Source organism: Paramormyrops kingsleyae, chromosome 21 (genome assembly GCF_048594095.1).
Source record: "Paramormyrops kingsleyae isolate MSU_618 chromosome 21, PKINGS_0.4, whole genome shotgun sequence".
In the NCBI taxonomy this organism is placed as follows: Eukaryota; Metazoa; Chordata; class Actinopteri; order Osteoglossiformes; family Mormyridae; genus Paramormyrops; species Paramormyrops kingsleyae.
In genome coordinates, this window is record NC_132817.1 from 18,442,016 (window position 1) to 18,466,810 (window position 24,795).

Sequence of the window (24,795 nt, forward strand, 5' to 3'; positions counted from 1 at the left end):
CAGCATCTTACTCCCAGTTTATCCACCATCCCATCACCGTCCTCCCCTCTACTTTGGATCTCTGCAAAGCTAAATCAGCTCAGCATTAAGGAAGAGGCTCCCTCTAGTGGTGGGAGGACTCGGTCCTCAAAACCCAGTGCCGGTGACTGACCCAAGCAGAAAAGGCTGAAGTCAAAAAGTCAACCTACAATAACCACCCCCCTCCCCCCGCCCCCCACCACCACCACCACCCATCATCATGGGCTTCAAGGTCACTCAGCACATCAATAACCTTCAGTGAGAGCAAACCTCACACTTTCAGGTTGGTAAAGCATTTCTACAGACAAATATATAATATCTGAATAAACTGCATCTAAATATATATATATATATATATATAATTTTTTTTTTCCTCTTAAAATTCAGGAATACTAAAATATTGAGCAGGTTCCTCTTGATGTGTAATTTCTACCACAGGCAGAGAAAGGCCCCAGAAGCCAAGACAAATCAGTTAAAAATAACTTGTTGCAGCTAGGGGGCGCACTTCTGAGTGTCCGTTTGGAAAGATAAAGGTTAGAGTCAAAGGGCCAGGGGTGGAGGGCCGTCCCACGGCATGGCTACGAGTCCACGTCACGCCAGCGTCCTTCTGCGCGCCTCCTCTCCTCACGCCTCCTATCCCCCGCCCTCGTCCTCCTGGTCCTCCATGTTCCGCCTGGCCAGCTTCTCCCTCCTCTCCGCGAATCGCCGGCACCGGGGGCAGCCCAGGCCGACCCGGAAGCAGGCCCGGTGGTAGCAGGCGTGGCACTCTGGAAGGACCAGGCAAACAGGCAGTCGGTACCGATGTGCGCTCATATTCTATGAGGCACACTGCATAATACAGGTCAAAATGAGCTGCTATGCTGCATTCTAGCCAGTAGAGGGCTCACCTTCGCATGCTCTGCACTTGCTGAGCTCGAAGGGGAAGATGATGTCCTGGTCGTTGCCGCAGAACTCGCAGACGAAGCCCTTAGCCTGGCAGAGCTGCGGATAGGCGTGACAGAAAGGTGAGCGCGGGGCCGCCTCTGCCCAGCTGCCGGCCGCGTGTGCGGGCATGCCGCCCACTCACCACGCAGTCCGCCACGTGCGCCGTGCCCTGGCGGAGCAGCTCCTGCAGCCGTGGGCCCAGCTCGCCTTTGCGGACGCCCTTGAGGTCGTTGAGAGAGAAGAGGTGCAGGTCCTCGGTCAGGTGGCAGGGGATGGCGTCGAACTGATCCAGCAGCCTGGCGGGAGACATGGAGGCGGGCACTGAGAAGGCAGCTGGGCGCCCAGTCTCTCGCACTGGCCGGGCAGCCCAGTCTCTCGCACTGGCCGGGCAGCCCAGTCTCTCGCACTGGCCGGGCAGCCCAGTCTCTCGCACTGGCCGGGGAGCTCGCTTACTTTGTAGCGAAGCGGCACGTCTTCAGAAGAACCTTCATGTGGGACAGCTGCAGCCTCAGGAGCTGAGAGCGGAGACAGGAGATCGGATCCAGCGTTTACAGGAAAGGCCACAGGGTTCAGGCACAAAGCGAAGGGATATGGGGATCGGATCCGCAGTCAATTCATACTTCCAAGCAAAGGCGTTCGGTCAACATACACGGGTCGCTGTGAAAGCAGGAGCCCGGAGCCAAGGAGAGCCAGGGTGGGCCCACCAATCATAAGCCAGGGGTGGGCCCACCAATCATAAGCCAGGGGTGAGCCCACCAATTATAAGCCAGGGGTGGGCCCACCAATTATAAGCCAGGGGTGGGCCCACCAATCATAAGCCAGGGGTGGGCACCATGGGAAAATACCAACCAATCACAGATAGGTTCAACAGGAAGGCAATTTGTAAAAATCTTCAGTACTCTCAAAAACACTTCCTAAGCCCCCCCTCAGATATTCCTGTGGCCCCCACTCTACATCTTAGGAGATGGTCCCATTCGCTTCCAGGATCGAAGTGAATTTGCGGGTGGTTTTCACTTCGACTTCGATCCGGCGCAGCATGGGTGAGGTTGGACCCCTTAACGTCACAGCAGTGCAGTGGAGCGGGATATTTATTTTATGCACATTTGCATTGTTATGACAAGGAAGTTTTTAAATAAATTTTTAAAAAGCGTTTGTGCCGTTACAACAAATTACAGCCGCACTGAACCATGTATACCACTAATGCACGCCAGTTACGTCAATCCCACTAGTTAGCATGCTTCTCACTGCCATACAGTATTTTCAAAAAGAACACTACTCATTCACTGAATGAAAATACCGCAGTAAACTACCGCGGTATAAGATATACTCTGGTCATGTCCATTTTTGCTTGAAATCGGCGGAGACGTTGGATATTTTTCACTCCAGTGTGACCGCACCTTTAGCGATGGAGCCAGGCCTACAGTACCTTCCGGTTTCTAGGCAACATCAACAGCGAAGCCGAAAGCAGGCGTCAGGTTTAAGAAGGCCTGCGCGCGTCTACAAGGCCGAGCGGCCAAAACAGACGTCCGCTCACCCGCACGCTTTCAAGCGCCTTGACCTTCTTGTAGAGGCCGCCGTTGACGTCGTTGGGGTTGAAGAGCGGGTCGTTGGCGATCTTGCCCAGCAGGTCCCTGGCGAAGTTGCTGACGGGGTACTTGCCGAAGTCCCACTTCTTCAGCACCCGGCCGGGCACCACGGCTTGGGCGTTGTCGTGGCAACACTGACAGAAGTAGCGGCCCAGGTACTCGCAGTAGCGCAGCCTCTTAATGAAATCTTCACAAAGGGAAGGACCGGTCATGTGACGCACAACACACACAGGAACGATACCATCCCAGTGCTGCCAGTCTGTCGCGATCCAGCTCTCATTAATAATCTGCTAAAGTGATACCTTCATTGGGGGAAAAAATCACATTTAAATTAGCAGAAACTTTTATCCAAAGTGGCAACTAAGAACGGTCAAGCAGTCCCTACAGCAACTGGGGGGATAAGGGCCACGCTCAGGGGCTCAATGGTAAATCCACTCTGCCGACCACAAGATATGAACCAGCAACCTTCTGATCACAAGAAAAGTCCCAAGCCACAGAGCCACACGCACACTGCACTTCGTGAAGACAAATCCGACGACTGTGGACAATTCCGAGCGTCGCAGGACGACGCCTCATACGGATCGCGGCTGGGAGACGACCTAGACGCTCTTAAGAGTCAGTTCTGTTGTGTAACCATGGCCAGAGGGAATGAGACTTTAAAAACCAACGTTTGCCCGTGCCAGCTTTTACATGCCCATCCACTCAGCGAGCCTCACCTGGGTCGACGCGGGTCCCACAGCCGGCGCACCGGTAGTTCTGCCTGGCCACTACCACCTTCCTCCTGAGGAGAGGGGCGAGTCGGTGAGGTTACGCTGCAGCACGGCTGGCTAACCCCCCCCCACAGCCCCGCAGCAGACCCACTTAGGCGCAGGGTGGATGTTGAAGATGATTTGAGGCCTGGGAGGAGCCCATTCCAGGTTCCCTCGCACCCGGATCCGCAGTTTATAGATGTCAGCGTGCTCCCCGTCGTCGGGAGAGATGGGCAGGGATTTGGGGAGGGGCAGCAGCTGGGAGGAGGAGGGGATAGACGGAGGTCAGCCATTGGCTGGGAGGACATAAGGCACTCCCACTACACTCTGTGTAGATAAGCATTGAACCTTTCTATACATGCAGCTGTATGAGCCATAAGCTATAAACACGGGGGTCTATGGAAGCGATTAATTCTTTAACGATCTGGTCATTTGTGTTTGAGGCTTCTGGTTGCTGTACAGTGGCGCCCCCTACCTTCTGAGGGGCATCATGCTCCGGAACCAGCCATTCGAATTCGGAGGCGGCCGGCAGCTGCATCCCCTCGAACTGACGCAGCAAACCCATGGCCACGGACTCGGCCGAGTTGGACTGCAGGAGGGAGGGCGAACTGCGGGGGGGGGTCAGCAGACATGACTCAGGGGCCACCGCCTCTCTTATTATGTGTGTGTGTGTGTGTGTATAATATATACACACACACACACACACACACACACACACACACACACACACTTCAAAGGAAAGTGGAAATCTGTCACTTTCACACACTATAAATACATATAAATATATTTTAGGAAGTGGGGGGTTAGGATTTCACAAGAGATAATGGTTCATAAGTTCACGCAGTGATGTGGAAGCAGCCTCCCATTCTCAGCACTACTGCATTTCCCCCCCCCCCCCCCCCTTCTAAGAAAGATAACTGGGCGGCTCGTACCAACCGCTGGATTTGACCAGCTGAGAGACGTGAAACAGGAACTGTGGTAGCATAAAAAAATACTGACACCCGGTTAAAAAAAAAAATTTAAAATTCCATCAGCAGTAACGCTTTACACGAGAAAACCATTTGCAAGCTATGCTAACGGCAGATGGCTTACACACACATATATTCCCGTGTTTTAAAATAAATTGTGACGACCTATTGGTTTTGGTATTCTAAAAACGTTAGCGACCCATAAAAGCGAAAGACGTCAGCAGCGTGGGTGTCGGGGGGGGGGGGGGGGGGGGATTCAGTCTATCTGGGCCGCAGACAAACCCCAAGGACTCACATGGACTCAGAGCTCAGGAACGATCTGCCGCTGCTGGTGGCAGAGGTGCAGGCCACTCCCCGCCTGACGTCGGCGTCTGACGGAGGGAAACGGAGCGAGAGTGAGCAGACGAAGGCGGACGAGGGGACAGAGGGAGAGAGGAGACAGAGCGGGTTAGGGTTAGCAGGGGTGGGGGGTGTGGGTGGATCAGCACCAAGCAGGTGGAAGGTTATGGCTACAGATGAAAATGAGCCTTTGAGTGAGCGCCACCCCCAGGCCAACACAGGGAAAAGCAGGCTTGCCCGCACGCTCACACTCATCCAGCGAGACGCCCACTTGCCACACCGCCGCCCCCAAAGCACACGCTCCTACCACTAAGCTAAAAGCTACAAGCACAGAAGCTGCCACCACACACAAAAACGTCAGGCCCCGCCCCCTAGGTGCCCCACCCACATTACATCCATCCCCGCCCCCTCAGTGACTCTACCCCCTCCTTGACTCCACCCCCTCAGTGACTCCACCCCCTCAGTGACTCCACCCGCCCAGATACCTGAGAATAGAGAGGCGAGTGACAGAGAAAGCCCGTTCCGGGACACCACCAGCAGGGAACCGCCCTCGCTGTCATCTGAGGGACAGAGAGCACACTGAGCACTCCTCCACGTCACAGAAACCGGGGTGCCGACCCAGACCCCAGCTGTCACCCAACATCCACCCGCATTTCACCCGTAACGGGAAACATTCGCCGCGTCCTCATAAACCCCGTGAGTGACGATGGCATCTCCACAGCAGACCAAAGCAGAACTTCTGAAAGCAGATTACGGCAGCCCGTAAGCCGCATCCATCCAAGCACAGACGCTACAGGAACTTGCTGAGGCAGGTTTGACTCTGGCCGTGAGGCTATGGAGTCACTCCACAAAAACGCTTCATTTTACATCAGTGTATAGCCTGGCGTCTCTCCACACTGGCCCCAGATTACCTGCCATTCTGGTTCCAGCTGGAACGCTAGAAAAACATAAAAAATTCAGCAACAAAATGCAAAGTGCATTGAACACTTATGTGCATCAAGCCCACACACGTTCATGCTTTTATCCATCATGATCTTTCTTAGAAAGTCTTGAGCATTTGTACTGATAATTAGTAACATTAGAGTGGAGTTATCTACACAGTGTCGAGTTAAATATGTCGTCTAACAAGCCTGAAAATTTCATGTTTTTTTGTCTACTGACCAATAACGAGATCCCTGCAGCCCTAGAAAAGGGACAGTTTTTTCGGCGTAACTGAGCCAAATGAAACGTAAGGTGACCCCTTTACCTTCCTGCTCTACTCTTCTTGTACGACTGGAAGCAACAGCAGCCCATCGAATCGCACGAAGAGGGTGCGAGAGCCACGGACACGCAGACGTGCAAATCCCCCTCCCCCACCCCAGCCCCCAGCCGTCTAGCAGCTACGGCGGAAACTTCCGGCTCGTCGAACCCGCCACCTGCGTCTGGGGGGGATTTCTCTCTCTGCTTTGTCATCTTGCACTATCACCGCGATGAGTGAGCCGCCAGATGGGTGAACATAAAAAAATTAAAAATGTGTGAATGGGGAGGGTGGGGAGGGGGGCAGAGTGGGATGATCGGGTACAGCGATGGCACTGCGTGTCTCTTGGCAGGGGGGCAGGGGCACGTGCCCCCACTTCGTACCTTTCAGCTCGCACTCCTCGACGTCCTCGCTGGAGTTGGACTCAGACAGGTGCACAGAATTCTGGGAGCTGTGGCCTGAGGCACTGTCCGTGGAGGTGAAGGCTGACGGGGCGAGGAGGTAGGGATTAGTCACGGCCTACCCTTCTTACCCATAATGCCCCTCAGGCAGATTACAGGCAGAGGAAAATGGAGAATCTGGAGGGAACCTCATACCCACACAGAGAGGACATGCAAACTGTAACCCTGGTCTTCAGAGCTGACCATGTGCATTTACATTGTAAATATTTCACATACAACACAAACCAGCGTGATACATGGTAAGCTGCCTCTTGGTTAATTGGTTAACCTGCTTTTCAGTGTAGCACATAAAATATATCCCTGACGTTTTGGGGGGACAAAATCTCCATGAAGCGACATGAACGTTCCACACCAGTGTGATAACACCGGGGGGGGGGAGAATGAGGGGGCAGCCAGCCCACCTCTCTGCGACCGCACGTCGCGCTTGCTGCGGATCTGCTGCCTGCGCAGACGGATCTTCTGCTTCAGCTGCTGGATCTCGCAGTCGCTGTCGCCCTCCTCCTCCTCCTCCTCCTCCCCCGCCCGCGGCCGGCGGCGCAGGTTACATTTCATCAGCTCGATGGCGGCGATCAGCGACTCCGATATGCTGAAATGGGCATTTTCCTGGGGGGGGGGGGGGGGGGGGGAAGAGAGCCAGGGTGCAGGGTGGGTGGGGTCACCCACAGGTCTCTTACAGTGAATTTACCGAATTCGTATGTCAGCCATCCGCAAGGCTCTCCTGCCCGCTGTCGGCACCGCCTCCCGGCCAATCAGCTTCGAGGGGGGAGGGGTCTAACCTTCTCAAGGTCGGCGCAGCTGCCGAAGTCCTGCTCTGAGAGGTAGCTGATGAGGCTCTGACCTTTGGAGGGCCGTCGGAACATGCTGTCCGAAGTGCCGCTGTACTGGGAGCCCTCTGCCGGCAAACAAACAGAAAGGTCACCAGACTCCGCGGAGGGCAGAGCTCAGAGTGACCAACAGGCCAAAGTCACGGGCCCAGCAAACTGAACCTGGCATTCAGGGCTGGAGGGCAGCTCCAAACCCCCTTAGCACCTTATCTGTACCTGAAAAGGGGGCGGGACTTATTGTCCAAAAAAGGGCAGTGCAGCAAACCAATCAGAAGTCAGAGGGGAAACCAGCACGGAATGAGATCTGGTCGTACCAGCCTGATTGGACCACTGAGACCGGCGCCAGATACCCTGTACTTACCGGACTCCATGTAGAGGGAGCCAAGGGTGCCGGCGTCACTGCTCGAGGCCGAGAAGGAGCCGCGCTCTTTCGCCGCACGTCCATTCGAGGAGGAAGACGACTCTGTCACGTAAATACACAAACGTCCAGCGTCACGCTGCAGCATTAGCAGGCAGGCCCTGCCGACGCCAACATACGTGTCAATGTAAGGACAGACACACATGTACACCTGTATTAGGATGAACTCGTGGATGATTACGTCTCTCACGTAGCATGTAAATAGCTTAGATGAACTGATTACATAAAATTCAGATACATCGTCCATGATTCACCCATAATATTATTGGGCCAAGGTTGAACTGTATAAATGTGTTTTTTTACTGATTATTTGTATAACTTATTTTTCATGAGTAACTTGTTTCTTATAAAAGGGGCCAGTATGCTCTGATAGTCATAAAAATTCCTGTCCTGGAAAACTTATTCTGTTTAAAGACACTTATCCTGTTGTTTCTAACTTATGGGATGCTTAAGCTGTTACCTTGTGATTCTCTAAGGGCTTCTTCCTGAGGGGCAGAATAAATGATTCCATATGTTGCACTGGCAAGATGCTTATCTCGTCCTCAAGGAAAGGGGAGGATCGGTTGCGGGACACTTATCTTGTCTTTAGGAAACAGAGGACCTAATCTTGTTTAGCAGGGTCGGGAAGGCATTAAGCAAGCAGCATTACCCAGACGGAAGTGGGAATTGCGGAACGCAGTGCCTGGGGGAGGGGGTGAGCCTGGCCAGCTTGTCCCCTGCCCGCACGCAGTGCCCAATTTAGTATGAGAAGGGGGGAAACTCAGTACTGACCGGAGCTCAGCCGTGGGATAGAGCGCATCGCCCGGCACTTTCTCGGGACTCACGCGTTGGTCTCCTGCCAGGACTGAAAGGGCCCTATATCCCTCTCTCATCCATTTTAATACAACACCGTACAGCGACAAAAAAACATGGTGTATCTGGGGCAGACTGCGCTGCGGGACTTTCAGCAACTTCAGGCTACTTTTGCGTTCAGACGCTTCAGAAGCAACTTACACAAAAGGCCAACAGAGAGTAGGGCTGGGCGATAAAACGATTACGATATGTATCGCGATAGACACGTGATCGATATCAATAAAAAATGTGTTCGATAAAACGTTCGATATTTTTTATTCTTCGTCGGAAGAAAACAGAGGTTGCGAAGCTAGTTTGGATCCGAACAGGTGTTCCGGGCAATTCGGTTTCCCTATGTTTCCCCTGTCTATCGGGAAATAATGTTTCCCCTAATATTAAATCAAAGAGGTATGTGAAATGTCTGAAAATCACTCAAGTACATTATTACATGTGAATACTGTATTGTTATTAGTACCGAGGCCCAGAGTTGCTGTATACCTGTTTTAACAGGGGGGAACCAAATATCCTGGATGTCAGGAAATAATGTTTCTCCTAATATTTAGGCAAATATGTATGTGGGATGTCTGAAAATCACTCAGGTACAGTATTACATGCGAATACAGTAGTTCGTCACGCATAATATAGTCTTATAAGAAATACTATACCGTTTTCATCAAGAAATATCTCTATCCAGCGAATTAAATACTTTCATTTATTATCAGTAAAAACAAAAAACATGTGATGTTTTAAAATATGTGGCTTGTTTACCTCAAGAGCTTCGTAAAAAGACATGAAAACAACAGCGAAACCGTGTACAAATCAGCGCGCGACAGGGGAAACATAGGGAAACTGAATTGCCCGGAACACCGGAAACGCAGCTGTCATAAATGGTCGTAGCACAGCAAAACAACTGCTTTATGGAAGTTCTGCCGGTTTTTTGTGAATCACTGTGACGGTCGCCTCGCCCTTCCCTAACGCCGCTCGCCCCCCGTCTCCTGAATATTAAGTTATAGGTCTGTATCCTTTCGGTTTGTATGTGTCATGTTGTCCGGTTTTTCGCGTATCCCGTGTTTCGTTTCGAGTCTGCCGTGTCTTTTGTTTCCCCTTCTCTCTTTCCTCTCTGTTTACGGCGCACTTCCGGGTTCCGGCTCCCTACGTATCGCGTCTTCCTCGTTAGTGTTTGCATGTGTGTCTTTTCCTAGCACAAAACCTGGACTGAAAATATACTTGAATAGTTCAACTTCAAGTATGATTAGAGTAAGAATAACTTGAAGAGTTACTTTTTCATATTTCTGCAGGTTTTATATTTCAAACAATGTTACTGTACTGTATCAGGTTTGTTTTTTTATATTACAGATGTACTGTATCTCAGTCTACGTCAGTTTTATTTATGTTTACAAAACACTGCACATATTTTAAAAACACTTTATTTTCCATGGTTGTTGACATGTTTAAAATAAAAATGTTTAAATGTAATATATTTTTCTCCTGGTCTTTATTTTAAATGGGTCATAAAAAATGTCAATAATTATCGATATCGACCGATATGAAACACTCATATCGTGATACAGTTTTCAGTCATATCGCCCAGCCCTAACAGAGAGACACCAAAATGTGACATCTGACTGCACTTTCCCATCGATACTAGAAATGTCGTCTCATTCACAAAAGTACTTAACCACAAAATTGTGACTGAAAATTGCCAATCAAAATTGTGACTGAAACTGGGTCCCGGTGGCCTGTGGACTGGATCTAGTGGGGGGGGTGGGGGGGGGGTCTTCCCTTGCCCTATGCTGCCACTTCTTCCCTCTCATTCAATGCTCCGACAGAAACGTCCAACCTGACCGAGGCCACATCCTAGTGAGGCCATCATGAGCATACACAGAATGTCAACGGAATGATGTCAAGACAACCCAAAGGATCATTTAAAAAAAAAAAAGAATGAAGAACAGAGATGTGAAATGCCAGCTGAAGGAGGGTCATGCTGAAGGGGATGTGGAAAGACAGGGAATGTGCAGCAGCAAGACACAGCCAACCTGCTATAGGATCCTCTACTATAACGGTGATGTTCCTGTGTCTCCCTCCTCCATACAGCCAGACAGAAGGGGAGAAAGAGAAGGGTTAGGGTGACAGCAGTTGCAGGAAGACCAGCAGGGAGGAAACTCAAGATGTGCTCAGCTGAGGGTAACCGGAAGCGATATCAGGAGAGTCGTTCTTTGTGGTTTTCATCATGTGATCATGGTCGCCCCCTACAGGTCCCAGAGGTCATCGCAGCTGCCTGCTCTTTATCCTCACCTTGACTGTGCTTCAGGGCCACCCCGGTGTCGGAAAGGGACCGGCTGTGTCCCCGGCCGCTGCGGACAGATGTCCCCTGGCCCTCCGTGAACGAGGAGCGGCGGACCGGCGGTGGGGCCAGGGTGGCCGAGGTAGACCGGGTCGCTGGTCCCTCCCCCGCCACGCCCGAGGCGGAGCCGGCAGAGTCACACCGCCACCTCCGCCGGCCGAGGTTCCCTATCGCCAGGTACTCGGGTCCGTCGTCCAGGTCCCCGTCCGCCGAGTCCGTAACGTCTCCCGGCTGAGTCGGGCCCGGCTCCGTCACAGAGATCTGGGGCTCTGGTGGGGAGCTGGTCCAATCAGGAGGTCCTCGCTGGCCAGATCTGCATGCCCAGGGCGCCCCAGAGGAAGCGTCGGACAGAAGGGACCCTAAGGAACAGAGAATATCCCCCCCAATAAAGCCTACATGTGGACCCTTCCACAGCCCGTTCTGTTGGATATGATGACAAAGGGCAGACACAGCAAATCACAACACAGCGGCACCTGCGGGTCACAAACACAATCCATTCCAGGAAAGTGGTCGTGAACCAAGGCAATTCTTCCCATAAGAAAGCATTGAAATTCAATTAATTTGTTCACTTTTTAATCAATTTATTTTGTTTTTTTATAGAAAAAAAAAAGAGTAACACAGTATAGTGTGGCGACGGGCGGACCGAGGCATCGCGGGAGCAGAGAGCGACATGGAGACTTGCTCGCCGGGGAAATCACGTTCTTTATTAACCGTCCTTAACCCTTGTATCGTTGTTAATGTTAATGGTTGCGTTTCCATATTGTCGCGCGTGTGTTTGCCCGTGTCTTGTGTGTACCCGGTCCGATACTCGCATGTATTTAGCATGTATAAATCTTCCACCGTGTGTGCATCTTGCGGTTCGGCGTCTGACAACCTTGTGTTGTCTGTGTATTTGGGTTCGGTGCTCGTTGGGTGCCTGTTGTGGTCATTCTACTTACGATTGCACGCAGGGCATGCTGGGACAGGAATCTGGTCGAGGAATCTGTTCGTCGACCAAATTTTGTACGTGAACCAATGCATTTTTTCCCCGAAATTTTTGGTCGCAAACCAAATCGTTCGTAGACCACAGCATTCGTGAACCGCAGGCACCACTGTATTATTAATGAATACTATGAAATACATTATTTCACTAAATTCAAACAAGCAGTACAGAGTTCACAGCAACCCCTAGAGGGACACATTCTGTATGGACGCTGTTGTCATACCTGCGTGGTCGTCCTGCAGGGACGACTGGGAGACAGTGAGGCACCGTGGTGGTAGCCCCCCCAGCCCCCCCCCACCGGCCAAAGGCAACATGCAGAGGCTGTGACTCTTTGGCAGGCCGGGCAGCGGCTCCCTTAGGGACGACAACTGAAGATAAAGATGGGCGGGGTCAGCAGTGCAGGCGGTAGCCAATCAGGGAATATAATGGGTGGTGCATGTTTGGGAGGCGGGGCTAACCATGCCCGTGTCCACGAGGGCCAGCAGCCGGGGGTCATTCTGCTCCACGGCCTCCAGGCACTGGAACATGGCTGCCACATGGGGCTCGCTCAATAGGAAGGCCTCATCTGAGACAGGGGGAGTCCAATTTACTCATTTGGACACATTGTCGCCATACCTTCAGCTCATGACTTAAGCACGTCTCCCCTATTCATTTAAATGGTACATTCCTGACCCTTGCTTCACATGGTCACTGGAATGTGTGATACAGAAACACACAAACGAAGAATTTGTTCCTGACAGGAGACCAAAACAGCCTTAAATCATGTGGCCACCTCGAAAATGACTATTTTATTTTTTTTTAAAGACACGGGGACAGGGTGTTGCTTCTCACCGTTGTAGAACTTGCGTGTGTTGGCGGCGCATTTCAGCAGCGGCCGCAGCTGGCCGGACAGACAGTGGACCTGCAGACTGTGAAGCAGCCAGCGCTCTGCCTTGTGCGCCTCCCCCACGCCCACGGCCCCGCTACCCAGCACCGGCTCCAGCTGGCTGAACTGCGGGGGCGACACGGGTACAAGCGCTCAGGTGGGAGGCTGGAGCAGAGCCACGGCACCCCCGTGTCCGACAAGGGCCTCGAGCGACACGCAGTCACGGAAGCCGGGTTCATTACGTCAAGTCGCGGGCGAATTACGACTAAAAACGCAGCACTATGCAACCAAAACTGCATTCCGAAAACGAACCCTGCATTGTCACACCTGTGGTATTAATAACCACTTCACTGAGGAATTCGCAAGTGATCTCCACTGAAGCGAGCCGTCGTCGTTCCCTATGCCCTAATTCCGCGTTCCAGTTATCATCGGATTCCACATGCAAACCAGGAGAGAAAAAAAAGAAAAGAAAAAAAACTGCCTCTGGAAGTATTTCCTGGCAGCCAGCAGGGCGGCGTAGGGATTTAAGCGGGCAGGGGGAGTCAGGGGGAGTCAGGGGGCCTCTTACCTGCTCGACGTGAACAGCCAGGTGGGGGCTGACCTGACGGATGCACCAAACAAACCGCCAGAAATCCTTCTGTTTACTGTAAACCTGCGACAGAGAAACACTCTGCGTCGTCGCTTTGAAGCTGCAGCCACACTTCACTGTCACAATCAGAGCGCAATTCCTGCATCTGCAGCTACTGCCAGCCTGCTACTCTCAACAGGTTACATATCGCAACAAACGGGAAAAACACTGAATGACAAGTTAGTGTTTACGAAGGAAAAAATACACAACGTATGAGAACATTCCTGTGTTACCTATAATGTGACAAGATTTTCATTGTCTTCAACACAGTAAAATAAAACATCTGTATGTAAATTCAATCACAACGCATCAAACTGTCAACAAAGCATTCGTGCTTTGTTGACACTTTGTGTGACTGTAACTCTTTAAACTCAACCAGTTAGTTGAAACAAAACCTTGGTCTGGATTTCTACTTTCCAGACCTGAACTTTCCAACTTTGTCTGTAATGGATTCCTTTTGCGAGCAATATTGATGGTGTATTTATACATTTGCTTGAGATATCAACTCATACAGCTTATAGTTCAGCCTTGTGGTCTCCATGCCCTTAAGCTTTGACTTTGACCCATAAACCTGAGAGTGATACATCAGGACTTTCAGGATCTACCTACCAACCATCAGCAAGGTGCCGCCTCACTGCCCAACCCCAGCACCGTCCCAGACCCCTGGTCCTCCTTACCTGCTCCTGCTTGAGGCCATGGCTCAGAATGTTGCTGAAGTCCTTATGGAGCCGCTGCAGGCCGCCGTAGCGGGACCACACGTTGGGGTTGTTGGTGGACAGCAGGCCCTCCACCGTGGTCTTCAGGCTGGAGAGTAGCTTCCAGCGCTCTCGCCTGTCCGGGACGACAGAAGGACAGCAGCCGTAAAAACCCAGAACTCAACCACAACAACCCATATTTACATAATTCTTACAAAAGCTTGTCTACATAATAGTAGATGTTGCTGAGGTACGTTGGAAGGAGATGTCTGGTAAATTAAATTCACGGTAAATATGTTCATTATATAGGAGGTGAAATGTACACCGACAGACCAGATGCTTATTTTCTGGCAGTTGCCAGCACTTATCAGAAAGGACACAGGACCTGGAAATCAGTGGTAATCAGTGGTAATCAGAAGGTGCTGAAACACTCAAGTAACATGACAGCGATGGGGGGGGGGGGCACAGGCACCAACACATGGTGCTGAAAACATACTGGGCATCTTTAAGAATAAATCTAGATTAATAAAGGACAGAGGCGAAAACTATATATACATTAAAATACTTATAATGAAATTTGATTCTTTACTGATCCCCATGGGGAAATTCTCCTTACACCCCCTCCAACTTGCTCTCTGAAGGTCTGCATTGTCGTCTTCTTATATACATATATATATATTTCCCACTATATAATTTCAACAGAGCTACCTGATCCGCGCAAATATGTGCTGGAACGCAGTCAAAAACAGGCAGAGGTTAAATTAAGCACTGTTGGTGATAAAAAAAAATTTGAAGAAAAATCACTTTTCTTTATGTTCCTCGAGTCAGCATTTGGTAACAGTCCTCAGTTATGTACTTGGACGGGCTGAAGCAGCACCCATTAGCGAATGGGCCTCCAGAAAACAGACAAGCCGTTTTAAGACGAACCTGAAACCAGTCAAGCTAAAAATGCCTGTGAAAAAGAATCATGCGCCACATGAGCAACAAATAAAACTGCGCCTGGCAGCCTGATACCCCGTGGTTTGCAAGCGGCGGAGAACGAACCTTTTCGGCCTAATTGCAGAACAAGAAATGCGGTGAGAGGCCAAACAATGTTTTCACTCATAACTTATAGAGGCCCACACACCTACAGGCTGTCACGGGTGTAAAGGGCATTCGGATCTGTCAAACCTGAGCGCAAACCTGAGGCACAGACCCCCCCTTCCCTTCTGCAGGGACAGCTGTGTTTGCTGGGGCCCGAGAAGCGGCAGTAATATCAGCCATGGCGTTATGCCGGAGGGGGGAGTCACACAAGCACGGATCTCATAAGGATTAAGGGCACATTTCGAGTTAAAGGGCAGCGGAAACGCGCGCGCACAGAATCGGTTTTTTTTTTTTTTTGTTATTTATGCTTGTTGAACAAACACAGCAATTTAACATTCTGCACATAACCAAGCAGCAACTGTAACAAATTAAAAAATGTGCAATTTCCATATTTATGTGCATTTAGTCTAGAAAACTCTACTTCTGCGAACTTACAAGAACCTTATTGTATAGGTATCTTGTACATATATAGTTTATAGTACTCTCCCATTCAATTTATGCCTCGAATCTATTTCATTGTAAATATACTGTACATCTGTTGGCGTGTTCCAAACTAAATCTCATTGTACTTACAATGACAATAAAGCATCCATCTATATAAAAATAAATATATATAAACTAAAGACAGAGGGGGGATTATCCATCTGGAAAAGAAATCAATTTCGTACACAATTTCTTATTACTGCCATGCACTTTCTAGGACACTCTAAAGAGTCATTTTCAAAAGCAATAAAAAAATCTACACTTATGAATATAAAACTTGCAATTAGAATGAAATTACTACAAACAGAATCTAACGTGTGTGTCGATGCGCAGCAGCAGACGCTGGAGACGTAGGTTTAACTCAACCGTGCTATTGCCCTGTACGTATTACACTGCAGACCTTATCTTCATAAAAATGCAGTTTTAAAACACATCTTAACCCCGAGCACCACAAGTCAACATTACAATCATAACCTGGCTGATAAACGGACCATTTTTTTTCCTTCATAAAGGATACAGTCTGGAAATTGTGTAACACGTACATGTTTTACTGCCGTGTACGGGCCGAATTACGTCTGTGTTTTTACTGCGATTATAAAAATTAAAGTAAAACAACCTGATCATACAAAACGCCACCGGTCCACCTTCGGATGCAATTCAGCGGCAGCCCAGACAAACAGCGGTCAATTTATTAGGTACATCTGCTTGTTAATGCAACCAGCCTGTATTACCGACGGTGATTCATATCGCCGAAAGTAAATACGTAAAGCATAAAATCAAGGTCTAGGGCAGGGGTGTCAAACCCCACTCCTCGGGGGCCGGAGCCCTGTGTAGCTTAGTTCTTTCTCTGTTCTACCACAAATGATTCAGCTCCAGAGCTGTGTGCTAATTAGCACAAGCAGTTGAATTAGGTGTGTTAAACAAGGATGAACCAAAAACTGTGCAGGGCTCTGACCCCCCAAGACTGGAGTCTGACACCCCTGGTCCAAGGGATCAGGTAATAGATGGCCATGCATTGGAATGGTTAACATATTTAATCTACGCAACATTAAATGTGTGATTGCTGGTGCTGGACATGGTGTATCCAGCCTCGCAGAAACACTCACTTTCCTTAAATTTCCACGTTACAGTGATGCACCATGTTAAGCACAGACGTTACAGCTAACAGGAAGACCGCAAGTGTCGAAGCAACACCTCGGTCTAACAGTGGTGAGCAGAAAGGCTCCGATGTGTATATCTACCCTTCAGGGCAGGCAAAAGTCAGTCTGAGCCGATGCTAGCCAAGTGCACTTAATAAAGCGGCCGCTGAGTGCACATCTGCCTGTTAATATAGTATAAAAAGAAGCCCCCGCAGACGCGCGGACCTGCACACGGCTGCACGGCGGTCCGGTGCGCCCACCACAGTCAGCTGTATCGGGTAACCCGAAGAGCTAGCAGGCTAGCAGGCTAGCCGGTCATGTGCTGAAGCCTAGCCCAAAAACCGCTATCAGGGATCGACAGGCAGGGGGTGGGATGCAGGCTTTTTAGAACTTCCCAGACAAAAATAACCTCGCCGAGACCCAGCAGCCAGGAAGTAGGCGGCTTACTCGCCGGTACGTCGATGAACATCGCCGCCCAGCTCGGGTCATTGAACCATTAGCTTCGGGGTGACCGGGGGGGTGCAGCGCCGGCCGATTAGGCGGCATTATGGAAACTCCTGTCTGGCCGCAGCTGCACGGATCAGAGATGCACCTACCTGTGTTCGCCGGCCTCTACATCTGTAATCTCCATGATTGCATCTGTGTGCCGCGATCGGCACTTGGTGGGGTGGGGTGGGGTGGGGGGGGGATGAATATCACCTCCGACTTCCTTCACCTCCCACTCAGAAGCAAATTGTGCTGTCAAAGCCGCCCGCCGGTCCACTTTTAAAATAGGCTGGTCGGTCGGCGCCGGGCACTTCGTCACGGCGATGGTGAGGCGCTTTCTGCTGGACATCGGCGTCCGCGCTACTCCATCGCCTCGCCGACTCTCAGTAGCTGTCAAAGTCTGGAATGCGCCACCGCCTACACTCACGCTGCTCCTCCCTCCAATTTCCTCTTTCTAGCAGATGCAGGAGTCAGGACTACGTTACCCACAATGCACCACCGTCTATGTTCATGCATGCGAAAGTCATGACTACGTTACCCACAATGCACCTCGGCCGATATTCGTAGCGGAAGTTCTATTGCTTAGAACTTACTTTTCTCATAAAACTGAGTATAAAAATCATATACGCTAATAGATATTTGTTTTGAAAACGAAGCCGTTATTGGTAAAGATTATTTAACCAATGCTTCTCCTCTACCTGTTCAGTCTGTAATGTAAGTCGCATACCCCCCAAAAGAGAGAAGATGAACGTTATACAGACAATTAATCGTACGAGACATACACACATTAACGTCAGACACCGGAAACTGTTGAGCATGTTTTATTTTACTGTAGTAGATATTCACAGGATAGGCAATATCAAGTCAACAAGTGCAAAGAAATGGAAATAAATCATACGAGTTTGAAAGAACTACTTTCAACTATTTCTGGGAGCAAGGTGGTCATAGAGTACCCGAGGAGGACGGGATTAACTGACAGTATCTAGTTTATTGTATAACTATATATGAGTGTATAGGAGGTGAGAAACCTGATCCATAGCCCATGATAGACGTCGTAGCGTCTGAAAAAGGTAATTGCCAACCGTACAGAAGAGGGCGCCAACGCAACAACTTGGATACCAAGCACCCAGAACCGACAGAAGAAGAGCTGGCGCAGAGTGCGCATGCGTTCTCTGATATTAATGGATGGAGGTTTAATAGTGAATGGAGCAGAAGCGTATATTAGTCTGAGTCTTTTGAGATCGAAAAAAAATAATCAGGAACTGTCACAAAACAGCATGAGTGGCGTTGGGTTCAACTCCGGTGGGAGCTCCGGGCTGAGAGCCGGATTGGGGCTAGGAGAGAGCTCGGAGGGTGTCGACAAAATCGACATGTCTCTGGGTAAGGCCACGCAGTCTGTAGTGGGTAATGGGCAGGGGCAGCGGTGCCCGGCGCATTATGGATATGAATGGATAAGCAGCTCGTTAGAGGAAGTAAAACATGCGCGATTATTTGTTTCAGTGGTGCAGGTGATTTATTACAAGGGTTAAGAAGACCTTACCACGCCGCGTCCTTCACAGTAAATGAGTACGTTAGCAAGAAATTTACCTTCAAAAAAGACACGTTCATTGGATCGAGCATTTTGTCATTAACGCGTTTTTAACCCACTTTACCGTATGTTACTTTTTAAGCAGCCTGTTGTGCGGGGATTTAATAAATCAAATTGTGTTCTATATCAGTGTTACTGAATTGCAATATGTGATTTATGGCACATATGAAATATCACAGTGTCCGTATTGCCTGCTTGCTGTTCAGTTCATATCTAGTAAGTCAAACTCGCTCTGCTGTCATCTGCAGATGATATAATTAAGCTGAACAGGAAAGAGCAGAAGACCATTAGAGAAGGAAACCACAAGCTCTGGGCAAATGGCCATTTTCAGCAGGGAAGGAGAGTCGGATCCTGGCCTGGAGGAGCTGCACAGAGAGGTACTGAAACCTTTTCTGGGACGTTTCTGTCCGGTCCACACACAATGGCCCATCCATGCCTTTTTGTAAACTGGGCAAATCACAGCAGTCAGATTTAAGACCTTTAAAGGCGAAACTACATGCACAACACAAGATTAAATCTTTTTTTTTTTTAGCAGGAAGGACAATTCCGGTTGATATATCATCCATGTTAAGTATTATTTATCAATCAAATACTTTCAGCGCAATAGTCATGTTGACCAATGGGCTGTAATTGTCTGGTTCTGTTATAAGTGATACCCATATTTGTCAAAGGGTAAAAGCAAAGGTTGTTCTGAAAGCCTGAATAAATTGACCTTGCTGGGCCGTGCATTTTTAAGGCATATATTTCTTAGCTGTTTAAGAAATGGTTGTATTCTTGTCCTTGTTTATCACTGAAAGGAAAGATATACGCACAGATCATTGATTCCCAGGCTCTTAACGCCGTCTTGTTCTGCAGGAGCAGGTTCAGGTTCAGCACGGCTAGGATCACGAGGGCGAAAAATCGCCGCTGTTGTTGGACGGCGCCGGGGACAAGGGGTCATCACAGGATTAGCGGCTCGGCGAAGTGCCGCACTCCGCAAAGGGATCAGTCCGTTTAACCGACCGGCACTGACTCAGGTATGGCAAACAGTAGAGTCACGTTGTCTGTATGACGTTCAGTTTCATTAGAGTCCCTCTGCTGGCTCATAGGCGACTCCAGGCTTTTCTGCCAAGGGGTGCAAGATGAGAGAGTCCAACCAGTCATTCATCCAGATACACCTGTAAAAAAAATGTAAACACATTGACAGTATATTATTATTCTTTGAAATGACTAACCCAAGCCACATTAAAGTTACACACAAATGTAGCTTAACTTAATTTGTTCAAATATTTTCCTCTAGCAAGGCAAGTTTATTTTAATAGGATGATTTAGACACAAGGCAATTCAAAGTGCTTTACAAAGGCAGAATGACATATTTAAATAAGACATTAAAATCACATTTAAAAGACAAAATAATAATAAGAAAAACTAAAAGTCAAACAAACAAATAATAAGGGCTGCATTTGTTATTGTATATTATTATGTGTGTGGTTGTTTTGAACTGAAAGTTGTTCCTATTTTGTTTAATCTGTAGCAGTCGCGTAAAAATCCATTTGTACTGCTGGCTAGTTTATGGGGCTAATTCAGGTTATGTTGCCACTAGGGCAGAGAAGTGGGTCAGTTATGTAGCAGGTAGCCTGATGACACCAACTGTAGGGCCCTGGAGTCACGGGCGTCCCCGAATCACCCCATGTCAGGTGACCTCATCATCGATGGCACTCTCCACGTGTGGACACCCATGTGCAGTCTGCTGATTTATATGGATTGGGGCCGTGTGATCCGAGTCGACGGTAAACAGTAGATAAGACCTTCCAGTCTCTGTGCTGTGCTCTTACTTTGACCTGGAATCAGAACATCAACATATTTTTCTTGGGGGGGGGGGGTGGGGGGTGGCATTTGCATTGCAATGGTGATGATTTAACCCTATCATGCCCTGGTCTTACCTTCTGTCTTACCTCACGTCTCTCTTCTCTCTCCTATGCCGCCCCCCCCCCCCCCCCCAAAAAAAAAATGTATAAATAAATCTCAGAGACCCCGGACCCTCGTTAAGCATCGTCCAACGCCAAACAGGCAGACAGACATCCATAGACGGGCGCCCCGGCAGACGGATGCACAGAGGGCAGCTGCCGCAGGTCTGCGCAGACCCATCCAGCTGCGCAGGTGGTGAGTGAGCATGTGCAGTCTGCTTCTAATGTTAAGTTAGAACAGGGAAATCATTTAACGGGGCACAGGTGCCTGTGACAGTTTCTGGATCTCGCCGCACGTGTTCCTCACACAAGTGGCTCACATGGGTGAAACGCATCACAATGGGTCTTGATAGCTACCCCCACCCTTCGCTTTTTGTTTAGGACCCCAGCTCCAATCCACCAGACCCAGAGGGACGCCCGGCAAGCCACCTTCCTCTACCGGAGGGGCCTCAAGGTATCGACCCCACACCATGCCGGCTGCAGCCTCTCCTATCCGCTGCCCCATGTCTGTCTTGGATATAAACACTCTCTCCCTTCCTTGCCCCCCCCCCCATTTCTCAATTCTTAGGTCTGCACCCAAGTGCAAAGCCCCCCTGCACCCCCAGCCACACAAAGGACGCGCCCGTAAGTACCCCCCCCCCCCCATTTAATTTGTAAAAATCATTGAGTGCCCCCAGTATTAGAGAGAAAATAATTTCCATTCATTGTTTAATTATATGCTTTATAAATGGGTATTTTATCATTTATGTTTGAAAATGTCTTGACTTTACTATTTATGTTGGGGGGGGGGGGGTAGAAAATTATTTCCTTCCCTCTTAAAGAATCGAGCGTGAAGTTTTTTTTGAGGGGGGGCTTGCAGTTTGAGATTTTTCTCCCTCTATCCACTAGGTGGCGCACCTCGACAACCAACACTGGAATTTTGACGGTGTCCATCGACAACCCAACAGCCAGAACGCAGCCGGAGTGCGTTTCACACAGGCGATTAGCCTAGCTGTGTTAATCGAAGTCCAAATAGATTTTTTTTTTATCTCTGCCTCTTAACTAAGCAGCCTGCAGGGTGTTTAATATAGAATGTTCTACTCTGATCCACAGGCCCCCCCGATCATGGACATTGCACCCCCACATTCCAGCCCCCGGTCCTCTAAAGGAGGAAGAGGAGGAGGGGGAGGTGGAGAGGAAGCCCCCCAAGGGGGTGCCGCTCCAGTTCGACATTAACAGCGTGGGCAAGCAGGTGACTTTTCCACATCTTAAGTGTTTCCAGGCCAGTCACCTCCATACACTGACCTCCAGGGGGGGGGAGGTGAAGAGAATTTATTTTATTCAATTTCAGTAGTATTTTTATTTTTTTTTAAAAATCTGTCATTTCACAGTATTAGTTTAGTTAATTTTTTCCAAATGTTTTTTTCTTTAAGTGCCGTAAGGACATGGTTTCAGTCTACGCTCTTTTTATTTTGTTTGAACTGTCGGTTTTTCCCGCTTCCTACATGCCGTGTCCCGGTGCCACCAGACCACGATGACCCTGAACGAGCGCTTCCGCATCCTGAAGGAGCGGCGCACAGCCGTCCGGGACAGCAAGGGCGGGCGCTTCGTCACCGTGGGTTAGCCCGTCCTCCCCCGGCGTGGACGTCCGCGAGAGGGAGAGCGGAGGAGCGTTCGGGGGGGGGGGGGGGGGGGGGGGGGCGAGCGGGCAGACGCGGCCCCCTCCCGTGCCGACATCACCCACACACACCTGACCTGGGCCACAGGGACGAGTCGGAGAGGTTGTTGACGACCAGCATTTTATTCAACCCAGTCATTTTCCAGGTGGCCATCGTAAGAGGACAAGGCAAGGAACAAGAACAGACTGCACATCCCTTTAAAATCAGCAGATATCCGGAGTTCATGTTCCTCGCAAATGATATATTTTTGTTTCAATTTTTAAAATGTTTATTTTCCTGATGATATGAGCATTGTTACTGCGTTTCAGTTTTTTAGTTCTTTGGGAACATCCTCTACATTCGTCAGGGCTAATGTTACTTTTTATGTTATTGTATTTTATTTTAGAATGTGGGGGCCATTACATTGACCGCAGTTTCCATTGAGCTTCATTTGGTGCCAGGGAGCAGTGTTAGCAGTATGCACCAGAAAATGATTTCCGTTACTTGGCGTCCTTTACAAAACCATTTTAAAAACAAAAAAACTATTTTGTCTGTTTTATAAGAATGTTTCAAATAAATGTGCCACATTGTACTTGCTGGCTTATTTTTTGACATCCTATATCCTGCTTAAATGTGACATTGAGACTACCTATGGCAATCCGTTAGCGTCACTCTACAAATTCTTGTTTCAGGCAAGGTGCTTTTTTTTTAATCAGTCTATGGCATGTTTTCTCAGTGTAGCTCAATGCATGGAGATCACGTGTTCTCCCTGTGTTGCGTGAGTTTTCTCCTGCAGTCCAAAGACATGTACTTTGGGTGCCTCCCATTGTGCGATTGTGCTGGAACGGACTAGGACCCCCTCGGGGGTGTTTCCCCTTCCTTGTGTCCTACGCTGCCTGTGATAGGCTCCCACCCCCAAACCCTGATACCTGATAAGTGGATGAAAGATGAATGGATAGAAATATTCATGCATATGAAATTAGCCGGTCTTCAAGCTAAATGTAATTAGCCTCTGTAATAGTATTTTCCTGTAAGCTTGTCTGAACGAGTTTAGAATTGGGTGCAATGCAGCGTTTCCTTTCTGGTGTTCTGTGAACCGCGTGTACGTGCCATTCGGTATTGCGGGATGAGGAAAGTCTTCGAGACGAGCGCTGTCAGTTGGACCTGTGGGAACTTGATGTTTTCTGCAACACACTGTCACCAGAGGCCTCAGCACTCCTGAGATGTTGCACAATGAGTTACCAAGGGTTTCCCGACAACAAACACACACCTCTCAACGCTGCATTCTTGGTCTCCTGCTGCATTGACTCGCGTTAGTCGGTTTTGCGGTACGGCCGTGCACATGTCACCGGACGTTTTGGTTTATGGCGGGTGGTTTTTCGGAAGTCTGGAGTCGACGCTCCGCTTCCGAAGTGAAGACGGGGCTGGTAAGGCCGCAGTAGTGCGAGGTTCGGTGAAAGCACGACACGAAAGGCCAAGGCTTCCGGAGACCTTAAATACTGCCCTCAGCAGGACAGAGCAGGTTTGCTGGACCCCATCTCCATGGCCTCCCGTTTCTCTCTCTGCAAGCACATTATGTGCTGTTCTATGCAAAGATCCCATGCTGGTCTCATGAGGGTGTTCTTCTGTAATATAATGCGAGATGTTATGTCAAGGACAAGCAAAAAAAAAAACATCTGTGCACATACACCCTATACGAATACATGTCAGTTCTGTAAACTTTTGTCCCTCCATTGAAATTTTAAAATGATTCATTAGCATGACCATTTTTATTTCATTAGCAGACACTTTTTTACAAAATGATATATTTTTGTTTGTGATGTTTTTGTTCCTGGAGCGACGGGTTAAGGGCCTCGCTCAAGGGCCTAAATTCTTTGCCCACCCTGGGATTTGAACCAGCAATGTTCTGCTCACAACATCTTAATCCTCTGAGCCCCATACCACCACCACCCTATATTTATAGGAAAGCTTGAGGTATGACCAGGTTTGAGCTAAAAGCCTTGGTGGGACAGAGAGACTGTGCTGTCCACACAGTGTGGGGCTGCTGGTAAATATAAGTAATTGAAAAGCATAAAATAAAATTAATCTGCAGCATCGCAAGGCCTAAGTTTGAGATACCCCACTTTGTGGGGACAGACCACACGTCATCTGTTATCTGGGCATGCTTAAACAAAGGCCTTTGGATCACATCTAAGATAGAGAACCTAGACCACATTAGGTGGGTGACAGCAGCAGGTGACTCACTGTTTAATTATCACCTGTCCACCCCCTGCCCCCACACTCGGGGAGGTGCTTTGTGCAGTTGAAGGCCCCGGGCTTGTCCTTCACTGTGCAGCCTTTTCGTTTTCTCCCCATCGCCCAGAGGCGAGTGACTCACGGAGAATTCTCTCCAGACGATCGGGGCATGAGGCAACATCTCCAATCAGCATGCTCTGCACGTCACCGGTGGTGTTTGTGGCCGACGAAAATGGTCATTGTTCAAATGACAGGTTGATCACATGTGGGACCTGTCGAGCACGCATTGCATAACCCACTGTTTATTGTCCTTCCTTTGTCAGGCCCCA

General features: G+C 49.3%; 2 protein-coding genes across 4 annotated transcripts; one reads left to right on the forward strand and one right to left on the reverse strand.

The window, feature by feature from the left end:
* Nucleotides 1–386: 386 nt before the first annotated feature.
* Nucleotides 387–17,515, reverse strand: rubcn (rubicon autophagy regulator). Of its 3 annotated transcripts, XM_023830596.2 has the most exons (22): nucleotides 17,171–17,515; nucleotides 13,852–14,005; nucleotides 13,115–13,198; nucleotides 12,513–12,672; nucleotides 12,140–12,246; nucleotides 11,905–12,049; nucleotides 10,651–11,058; nucleotides 10,392–10,439; nucleotides 7,468–7,569; nucleotides 7,059–7,174; nucleotides 6,684–6,885; nucleotides 6,205–6,306; nucleotides 5,070–5,144; nucleotides 4,541–4,616; nucleotides 3,753–3,885; nucleotides 3,390–3,535; nucleotides 3,245–3,309; nucleotides 2,477–2,715; nucleotides 1,396–1,457; nucleotides 1,085–1,238; nucleotides 906–999; nucleotides 387–785 (listed from the first exon to the last, which is right to left on the reverse strand). In XM_023830596.2, exons 1-22 carry the CDS (start codon nucleotides 17,407–17,409, stop codon nucleotides 652–654), a joined length of 3,045 nt encoding a protein of 1,014 aa, XP_023686364.2. In that variant the 5' UTR covers nucleotides 17,410–17,515; the 3' UTR covers nucleotides 387–651. The 3 variants fall into 3 exon arrangements, with proteins under 3 accessions (XP_023686364.2, XP_023686366.2, XP_023686365.2); XM_023830598.2 differs by lacking the exon at nucleotides 5,070–5,144; XM_023830597.2 differs by lacking the exon at nucleotides 10,392–10,439 and having other exon boundaries at nucleotides 17,171–17,514.
* A 565-nt stretch (nucleotides 17,516–18,080) lies between these two features.
* On the forward strand, nucleotides 18,081–22,823 carry LOC111853555 (UAP56-interacting factor-like). Its single transcript, XM_023830560.2, has 9 exons — nucleotides 18,081–18,440; nucleotides 18,897–19,025; nucleotides 19,504–19,664; nucleotides 20,657–20,790; nucleotides 20,976–21,048; nucleotides 21,163–21,218; nucleotides 21,483–21,557; nucleotides 21,687–21,825; nucleotides 22,102–22,823. Exons 1-9 carry the CDS (start codon nucleotides 18,224–18,226, stop codon nucleotides 22,195–22,197), a joined length of 1,080 nt encoding a protein of 359 aa, XP_023686328.1. The 5' UTR covers nucleotides 18,081–18,223; the 3' UTR covers nucleotides 22,198–22,823.
* Nucleotides 22,824–24,795: the final 1,972 nt, after the last annotated feature.